Source organism: Hemicordylus capensis, chromosome 4 (genome assembly GCF_027244095.1).
Source record: "Hemicordylus capensis ecotype Gifberg chromosome 4, rHemCap1.1.pri, whole genome shotgun sequence".
In the NCBI taxonomy this organism is placed as follows: Eukaryota; Metazoa; Chordata; class Lepidosauria; order Squamata; family Cordylidae; genus Hemicordylus; species Hemicordylus capensis.
In genome coordinates, this window is record NC_069660.1 from 272,869,005 (window position 1) to 272,879,105 (window position 10,101).

General features: G+C 48.5%; 1 protein-coding gene across 6 annotated transcripts in view; it reads right to left on the reverse strand.

The window, feature by feature from the left end:
• PEX2 (peroxisomal biogenesis factor 2) overlaps positions 1–7,987 on the reverse strand; it is a 31,285-nt gene extending 23,298 nt beyond the window's left edge. For 4 of the 6 annotated variants that reach the window (XR_008307192.1, XR_008307191.1, XM_053250236.1 and 1 more), the window contains exon 1: positions 7,622–7,856. Coding sequence is in view for 1 of the 6 variants with exons in the window: in XM_053250234.1 (XP_053106209.1) it covers positions 7,866–7,886 (21 nt within the window). In the remaining 5 variants the exon portion in view is untranslated. The other 2 variants (XM_053250234.1, XM_053250238.1) reach the window with 2 other exon arrangements.
• Between the last annotated feature and the right edge of the window lie 2,114 nt (positions 7,988–10,101).

Here is a 10,101-nt window from a genome sequence, read left to right on the forward strand (position 1 = left end):
TCAAGTTTGCAGAGCCAAACTAGTAGTCACAAGCAGAAATGTGAGTTTTCTGGAAAACTCTAAATGGGAAAGTTTCCCAGGCAGATTGCCCCAGCATTTGCATAAAATTTGCAGTACCATATTTACTCCAATACAAGGAGAGACTGAATTTAAGACAAGCCCCTTAAAAATAGAGGTTAAGTACAAGTCATACCCTTATTTACCCCAAAAGGACTCTGAATTTAAGATGACGATTTCTAACATGAAACCATTTGGAAAAAAACCTAGTCTTGGATTATACAGATATATAGTATTTTTTTCTGAGAAGAATTACTACACAAGTTTTCCTGATGCCCAAAATAGGTTATGATCTTATCTGGCATGTCATTTGACCTGTTTAAAGGTAAAGTGTGCTGTCAAGTCGATTTCAACTCCTGGTGCCCACAGAGCCCTGTGGTTTTCTTTGGTAGAATACAGGAGGGGTTTACCATTGCCTCCTCCCACATAGTATGAGATGATGCCCTTCAGCATCTTCCTATATCGCTGCTACCCAAAATAGTACCAGCGGGGATTCGAACTGGCAACCTTTTGCTTGTTAGTCAAGCATTTCCCCACTGAGTCACTTAAGGTGGCTTACACAGTACAAGAACATCTCCATCATATTAATTTCCCACACTATATTACAGAAGTTTTTCTAGCGTTGAACTGAAATATTTAATGGGGGGGATCAAAGACATTTCATGTGCTTTAATTTATACTGAAACAGATACTAGGCTTTATGTGGAAGAGAGTTTTTTTATTGGAATACTCAATAAATCAACATATATTTACTCTCTCATACGTCTTTAGAATAATCACCTGAAAAACATTAGAACTTTGAAATTGCTGAACTTGCCTAAGACTTCCTTGGCATCCATTCACCGTTACTAATGAATTTTATGAAACAACACTGGCAATCCGGACTAGCATTGTGCATGTGCAGCAGCACAACTTCCAGGCAACAGCTGTACTGTTGCTTGAGCGGAGCAAGGGGCAATTTTCAACCCTCTTCCCTTCCCTCTGAAGCCCACTGTGTGTGCATTACCAAAATATATTGCCAAGGGTTGCTGTTAAACTGAAATACTTGATTGGGCAGGGGGATCAATAAAAACATTTAGTGCGATTTAAGTGTTATGCTGAAATAAATTCAAAGCTTTAGGTGGCAGGAAATTTTTATTTAAATACTCAATAAATCAATAAGACATATGTATTCTCTCACACACTTCCTAGGGATAATCACCTGAAAAACCTTACAACTTTGAAGTTACCAAACTTTCTCAATATTGCATTGGCATCCATTCATTGTTACTAATGAATTTCGATACAATGACTAGCAATGTGTGCACACAGCACTGCAAGCACCAGGTGACTGCAGTCACTTCAGCAGGGCAAGGGGTTACTTCCCCCTTTCCTCTGAAGCCCACTGTTCAACCCTCAGGGACATATTCTGGTGATGCACAGTGGGCTTCAGAGGAAAGGAGATCAGCAAAAGCCACCCCTCTGGGCATGACTGTGCTCAAGTGACAGCACAGTGGTCATCTAGTACTTGCGTTGCTGCATGTGTGCAGGGCTAGTCTGGATGTTGGTCAATGAATGTTTAGAAATGGAAAATTTTCCCATGGAAAAATTAAGTATGGGAAATTTTTCTGTGGAGAGTTTTCCACCCCATAGCTCCACCCATGGCTAATATTTCAGGGGAAAAAATCAAGCACAGCAGGCCAAAGTTATCAACACAACATAGCACACCACCTCCAGCCTCAGAGGCATTATGCCTCTAAATACCAGTTGCAGGAGAGTAGCAGTCGGAGAGAGGGCATGCCCTCAGCTCTTACCTGCGGCCTTCCCAGAGGCATCGGGGGGGGGGCACTGTGTGAAATAGGAAACTGGACTAGACAGGATCTGGGCTTGATCCAGCAGGGCTGTTCTTATCTACTTTGGCCCCAAGCGGAGCAAGTCCTGCTTTGTAATGAAATCTTTGTGCATCAGAGTTCCAAGAGCGCTTTGGTTCATGCAACTGCCATGAAATTTATCTACTATCAAAACTCCTGTCATTCAGTGTCGTGAATAAGTATATCCCACCTTAACAATCCTATCTCTGTATAGCACTACACATACCAAGTGAAGAAATTTTTGGAAAGCTGCTGTTAGCAGCAACAAAAAATGTAAATTGTTTTACAACACCTTTATTCTAAATTGCAAACATATGTGTGCACAAAGTGACTCAGTTTTTTATGACTGACAATACACAATGATGAACTTGATTTCCTCCAATTTTTAATAATGATAACAGGGTTTATGAACAGGCTCATATTATGCACTTTTTTTTTGCTCAATCAAACCGTTATCTAAGAAAATAATTTAAGAGAGGTATCATGGGTTTTGAAAGGAAATTAAAATGTGCCTACTAATGTAGCATTAATTTCCTTATAGCAATTTTGCTTGGATCAAGACTGAGCACTCTGCAGTAGGCATGCTCTGAATACATGATTTCAAACTGATATTACCTTTCTCGCATATGTTACCACATTTAAGAGGTCCAAGATATTCCTTCCAAGAAATACACAGATTAACTATTTGAGTATCAAGATTTTTTTATTAGTTTTTTAAAATGGTGCACGCTGGTAGTTGCAGGAACATAGAAACTGGATTTCCTACATTTTATCAATTAACTTTGGCAAAGTTCCATTCAGCTCCGTGGTTGGTAATATTTATCACATTGCTTTCTGCCAGGTTAGCTAAGTTATGCTGCATGCATAGCAAACTCAGGTTTTGAATAAAGCCATCAGTTAAAGGTAAAGTTGCTTTTGTTAGGGTTGGATACAGTGTTCTCCCTAATTTTTCTCATCTGTGTGCAGAATGAGTTTTGTTCTGGGTGGCAGTATCAAGGCAGTATCTGCGCACTTGCATTCAGAATGGGACCTTCCTGATTTAACCTGAGCGGGATCTAAAATTAACTGAGCGGACATCAAAAACAGTGTGAGTGTGCGCATATGCAAACGCCTTAGAGGGAACACAGGTTGGATGATGTGTGCACTTAGACTTTTTTGTTTTAAATCGAATGTCTTCCAATAAATTTAATGACCCTTTAAAAAATCTCATTAATGCCCTGAAATAACTCCAAATTCACCTTGAATTTTGCTTTAGGCAAAATTTAGAGACAATTTTAACTGAAATACTTGAGGACTGATTCACAAGACTAATGAATGCAACACACACAGACTTACTTTCTCCAGCTTGGACTGCAGTTTGCTGGAAGGAAATGGATTGTATGAGCATTTGTCAAGATGACCAAATTGGCTATGCCATTGTTCCACCCATTTTAAAAGTATTTGTTGAGACACACTCAAGCACAAAGTGGATCTGCAGTAGAGTCCTCACAGAGAAGATGCTTGCCACGAGCTAACTGCATCCTAGATCAAAAATATGAAGGGGCCAAGCATATGGCTATGAGCCTCATTTTGCAAGTGGACCAACATAAGGGAACTTCAAACAAATACTGATGTGATAATTGCAATCAGAACACCATATGAACTGCAGTCTTTCATGAAACTTAATTTCACAGGAAAGTGTACTTTGTTTCGCTCCCCAGAGAGAATATATATATACTAGTATTTGTAAGCCCGTTTTAATAACAGGCTCTAGTGGGGGGGGGGTGCTGCTCTCGGCCTCACCTTGGGCTGCCAGCGGGCCCAGTCCCCCGGACTTGGGGTGGTGTTGGTTCGGCACTGGGGTGGGGGGTTCTATTTAGGGCGGGGGGGGCTTTACTTACCCCTCCCGCGCTTTCCGCTTTAGTGACCGTAATTATTGAAAAAATCCGGGCGCCAGGATCCCTCGCCGCCCGCTTCAATTCAACACGATGGCACCTCCCTGTTAAAGAAATTGGGCGGCAGGATACTTCCCTGCCGCCCCCTTGAAGCCCCCTGCTGCTGCCGCCCTCTTAAATCTCGCCCCAGACCGACCGCGCTCTCTACAAACGGGCGGGCGGTGCGGAAGCGGGATGTACTCCCGCCAGCCCCCTTCCCTGCCATCTGTCTGCTCTGCAAAAGTGTTTTGGAAGGAAGCCTTCTGCGCGCTTTCTTCTAAAACACTTTTGCAGAGCAGAAGGCTTCATTCCAAAACACTTTTGCAGAGCAGACAGATGGCAGGGAAAGGGGCGGGCGGGCTGGCTGGCTGGCGGGAATACATTCCGCTGCCGCGCCGCCCGCCCGTTTGTAGAGAGCGCGGTCGGTCCGGGGCGAGATTTAAGGGGGCGAAAGGGGGCGGCAGCAGCAGGGGGCTTCAAGGGGGCGGCAGGGAAGTATCCTGCCGCTCTTTTGTTTGTCGGGCGGCCGGGCGGAGAGTTCTGCTGCTGCCGCCGCCGCCCACAGTTCTCCCCAGTTTCCGCTTTGCCGCTTCCCGCCATTGCTGTCTCTGCTCTCCCGGTCCCCCCGCGGGCCCTTATTTTAACTCTTTTATTTTCTCCCCGGCCTTTTTTTTGTTCCCCGCTGCTCTCCCAGTTCCCCGCTGCCGCCTCAGCCCTCCCGGTTCCCCCGCTGCCGCCTCAGCCCTCCCAGTCCCCCTGCTGTCGCTGAACATGGCCGCCCGTGTCTGGGCGGCCGTATCTTTCACGGTCGTTCTGGTCGCCCAGAACAGCCGAGAAAGACACGGGCCGAGAAATGACACGGGATCACGCTCAAGCCTTTTATTATAGAGGATATATATATATATATATATATATATACACATACATACATACATACATACATACGCTTAGGTGATCCATGGCAAATGGTGCATGGCAAGCCCCACCCAAACAGTGCTTTACCAGTCGGAGATAACAGAGTAGAAGCACAGTGGTGATTGGGCAGTGGGGATTCCATAAGCAGATAGGGAAGAGGGGCAGGTAGGGGTGAGTGAGCAGCAGGGAGGGGGAGGTTGAGCAGCAGCAATTGGGTGGGCAGCTGAGCAATAAAGCCGGGGCTGTGGTGGTGGTGGGGGCAAGGAGAGCAATAAAGTCCTGGCGCACAGATGCTCTGTGTGGGTTCAGCTAGTATCAATTTATCAGTACCAATTGACCAACTGGAGCTATAATCTTTAAGCAGCTGAACTAATTCAACTTCTTGATGTGTGTGTTCAACAAGTCTTTCACAACAGCTAGCAGAATTTCCAAGTATTTGAGCCAGAGAAATTAGTAATATTTGAGGTTAACTACTAATGATATTAGCATGGCCTTCTTCAGAACTGGACTACAATCCCATGCACACTTACCCGAGATCAACCCTTCTGAAAATGGAACTTATTTCTGAACAAATATTCACAAGCGTAGACTGTTAGGCTACATGAACATGCAATCTTTCCTTGGACCTTTTCTTAAAGCTGCTTGTTCCATTTAAGTTGGAACCACTTCTTCCTTTAACATTTATGCACATTTGAGTAAAACACAAGTTGTTCTAGTAAGAACTAATCAGCCTAATTTCCTTTCTCTGCCTCTACAACTGGACTAAATTTGGTTCAAATTGAGGTCTAAAAGCTAGATCTCTTGCACCTCAAATGTTCACAGATCCACCATCTTGAATCAGGGTGGATGACATCATGACAAACTACACCACTGAGGTGTCCCTGTGTGTCACTCACTATAACTGTACCTAATTTGGTTCAAATAAGTTAGACAGTCCACAAGTTAGCTCACCTGCACCTCAAACATTCATGCATCCGTCAACTTGGTTTGGAGTAGATGACATCATCACAGACTATGCCACTGAGGTTTCCCTATGTGCCTCTACAGCTGTAGCAACTTTGGTTCGAATCAGTTAGGTGGTTCACAAGTTAGCCCACACGCCTCAAAGATTTATGCGTCCGCCATCTTGAATTAGGGTGGATGACATAATAACAGGCTATGCCATTGAGGTGTCCCTGTGTGTCACTCACTACAACTGTATCAACTTTGGTTCAAATTGGTTAGACAGTCCACAAGTTAGCCCACTTGCGCCTCAGATGTTCACGTGGCTACCATCTGGAATTGGGGTGGATAACATCATCACACGCCATGCCATTAGGGCATCCTTATGTGTCTCTACAGCTGTAGAAAATTTGGTTCAAATCAGTTAGGCAGTTCACAAGTTATCCCATTTGCGCCTCAAAATTCATGCATCTGCCATCTTGGATTGGGATGAATGACATCATCAGAAACTACACGGTTGAGGTGTCCCTATGTGTCCCTACAGCTGTACCCGATTTGGTTCATATTGGTCCAGTGTTATAAAGTTGAAGGGAGGAACACACAGACACACACAGGATGCCAGATGATCTCATAAGCCTACAGGAAAGTAGGCTAAACACACACACAAGAATTTGAGTTCAGAACTGCACATATCAGAGGCCCACTACTCATATTAGAGCTCAGTGACAATATTTCTAGCAGCCAGTGGAAACATACAAAAAGTTCCTCTGAGCACATGCAGAGCATTTCTCCTTTTCCACTGTGTATGGGGCAGATACCTCCAGTTCACTAAACAGAAGATCTTATATGACAGATGCCATGAGCTGTTTATAGGCATATCCATGTACTTCAAAATAAAACCCTACCTCTTGCAAGTATATTTTTCAAAACTAAGGAATACATTTTCCCCCAAAGTCTAGTCTTGGTTCCCCTCTACTCTTGTTCAGCAGCACAAAATAATGTTTGCCCCCACAATTCTCCAACACCTTGGCCTTAAGCAGCTCTGTTCTCTGACCTCTCCGTGCTTATTCCACTGAACTCTCACATCTTTAAAATCCTTGAACAATTATGCAAGTTCACTACAGTTACTTATTGTAGTTGCTCCAGATGCAACAATTAGTTTTTCCAATATTCATTCATTGTTGTAGCTTCCATTTGTTTTACTGTATCCCGCTTTTAGGTACCTTGTGCAGCATACTGAGTGTTTTATCAGCGCTTCCTTTCAAGGAAGAAGTTGGGGTGGTGCTTCAGACCTACCTGGAAGCTACGATTTCTAATCTCCAAGCCTTCATATCCCCATATTTCATGGATATACAGGCTCAAAGCTAGTCATCAGTCCTGTTCAGAGCAGGGTTAACCCTCTCCTTTTTAGGTCCGGCAAGAGCCTTGTAGTCCAGCAAGAAAATCTGTGTAGCGTAGCGGGAAGCTTATCAGACCTGGACCAGGGGGTCACCTTGATTCAAAGTGCCAAGCCAAGCGACCTTTGGGTGGGCACCATGTCACATCCTACCTACAGTGTTACTGGCAAAGGTTAAAAAAAGAAAGAGGCCGCGGGGGGCAGGGCATGTACGTCCCGAACTGTGAGATTAAAAGGTAACCAATAATACCACTGCTTAGAGGCAGAAATCCAACAGGTAAAGCTTTCTCCAAGCACAGAAAAAGAATGCGCTGCTTCTCAAATTTCTGGTGCCTAATAGAAGTGAAACCGTGTTGGGGTGCGGGTATGGATCTTAATTCATACACTTTCCTGACAATCTTATTATTTCTTGCGAAGGCTGGCCTTCCCCCGAAAGCGTGGGTTGATTCCGGCTCGTCCTCGCGCTCACCTTCCCCCCAGGTGGTGGGCCCACCCCGTGGCTCCCTCCCAGCCCCAGGCGCCTCCCTCAGCACTCCATCATCACCCACCTTGGCGCTTCTCTTCCCGCACAGACTGACCGGTGACGGCGGCTCGGCTCGGCTCCTGAGGGAGGGGCTACTCCGGGAGGCATCACCACCAGCCCGCCGTCGCACGCGACCCAGAGTGGGCGGGGAAGAGGCAGGGAAAGCTGGTGACCCGGATTTTACTTCGATCACCAATACACCGCCTAGAGCGGCTATTACGTATTTATTCCACTCTCCCGCCTCCTTTTCGCATCTCTATGGCGCTTACCCCTTGCGTTTTCAGAACCATAGCCCATACTTATCAAAGGCTCCTTCCCTGTGTGTTTTTCTGATATGCTAGTTTGTCATTCTCCCCTAATTTATCAGATTTTTCTACTTCCTCCTCCTTCAGTCCCTACCCTATCAGCTTTTCTTCTGAGTATGCTCATGCTCAGTATCCCTGTTTGTAGCCACTCAGTTGCCCATGCCCATACCTTGAAGAGACTCTTGCCCTGTGAGATCAGAAACTCTTACCCTGGGACAAGTTATATGAGCATAAACCAGGGCCAGTGCTAGGGTTTTTTGCGCCCTAGGCGAGATCACCTTCTGGCGCCCCCCCCCCCGGCCAATCATATTTCAAACACAGATGTATTATAGGAAGAATGAAAAGCACAGAATTTGAAATCCGCCCCCCCCCGCCAGCGCTCATCGGGGCAGCAGCGTTGCCCCCTTTACCGGATGTAACTGGAAGTACTCGACACGCCTGTGTGCGTTGCACACGCATCCAACATGCACAGATATGTTGAGTTCCTCCAGTTCCATCTGGTAAAGGGGGCAACAGGGCGGCACGATGCCAGCCCAACGGACTTTTAGGAAATCGAGCGCGGGAAGGGGAGAGAAGTGCACCCTCCCCTGCCCTTAAAGTTACCCCAGGCCAGTTCCATGCACCTCCCTAATGTGGGGCCCATGGAGCAGACTTGCAGGAGCTAGGCAGCCAGGGGAGCCAATGGGATGAGAGGCAGTAGGGATGGGGGGGACCCTTCTGGGCAGTCTCTCCCCGCAGTGAGCCAGCTGGCTGGGTCCAGGGGGGCTGGGGGGAGGTGGTGGTGTCTTTGGCTACTGCCGGCCACCAGGCACTGCCAGTATTGTCTAATGTCTCTGTGCCACCCACAACCCTAACCCTACCCCCCCACCAGAGAGGGAGCAGCGGCAGCCCGCTGAGTGTGCGGGGCCGGGGGGGGCAGCCTCCTTGCAGGCCTCTCCTCCGCGGCCGACCAAGCAGGCGCTGCTTTCCGCCCTCCTGCCGCTTGTGCCGGCGGCGTCGCCGTGCGCCCCACGAACTCCTCAGCGGGCAACTGCCAGGCTGCTGCTGGGCAGGCGCCACCACCGAGGCCCTCGACTCAGCTGCAGCGGGCTTCCCGTGCTGAGAGTCACTCAGCAGAGCCGGCCCGCTGCTGACAGCGGCTCTGGGGCACCCAGTGGCCGGTCGGGGCTCCGGGGTGAGGGTGGTCGCCCTCCTCCTCCTCCTCCTGCAGCCGCAACTGGCAGGCTGGGCAAAGCAGGGCGCGGGGGCGGGCTGGGGAGCCCCGCCACGCCAGAGGCGCAGCTGGCCGGCTGGCCGGGGTTGCGGGGTGCCCAGCAGCAGCAGCAGCAGCAGGCCACTGCCCGGCAGGTGCCCCCGCTGGCTGGCCTTCGGTGGGAGCCTCCGCGCGGGGGAATCCCTCTGGAGCGGGAGGCAAAGGTGGTCCTCGCAAGGCCTGGACTGCTCCGTCCAGCAGGCGCGGGGCGGCCAGAGAGAGCGAGCTGAGTCCCACCCCACCCCCAGAGGAGGCGGTGCCGCCTGCTTGCTGCTGCTGCTGCTGCTGCCTCGGGGGCTGGTCGGGGCCTGCTGCTGCTGCCTGCCTGGCCCCAGCCACGCGCGGCGGGGGGAGCCCTGGGAGGGGGGCGGCGGCAGCCCCGGGTTGGGTCCCCCGCCTCGCCCCGCCGCCAGACAAAGGGCTGCTGCCTTGTCCTGCCTTCTTGGCCCCTCGCTCTCCCCCGCCAGGCAGGGGCCTGCAGGCTGACCGCTCGGGGTGGGGGGGCGGCAGGCTGGCCAGCGCGGTGCCCCCTCCATTTTGGCGCCCTAGGCAACTGCCTAGTTCGCCTTAATGGACGCGCCGGCCCTGGCATAAACAGGCATAGTTCAAAAACGTATTTTTTGAAAAATGAAATTACATTTTTAAAAATTATGTTTAAGATGTTTGAAATGTTTTTTTGGTCAATGGGATTCATTATCTTTAAAACATTTTGAACTGTTTGTGAGTGTTCAAATTGTATTTAAGGGTTTCTGTTGTGGCAAAACATTTGAATTCCCTTGTTCCAATGGCATAACCTGGGTGTTCAGAGCCAGCATAGCATAATGATTAGGGTGTTGGACTAGGATTGGGGAGACCCGAGTTTGAATCCACATTCAACCATGAAACTCATTAGGTGACTCTGGGCCAGTCATGTGTATCTCAGCCTGACCTACCTCACAGGGTTGTTGT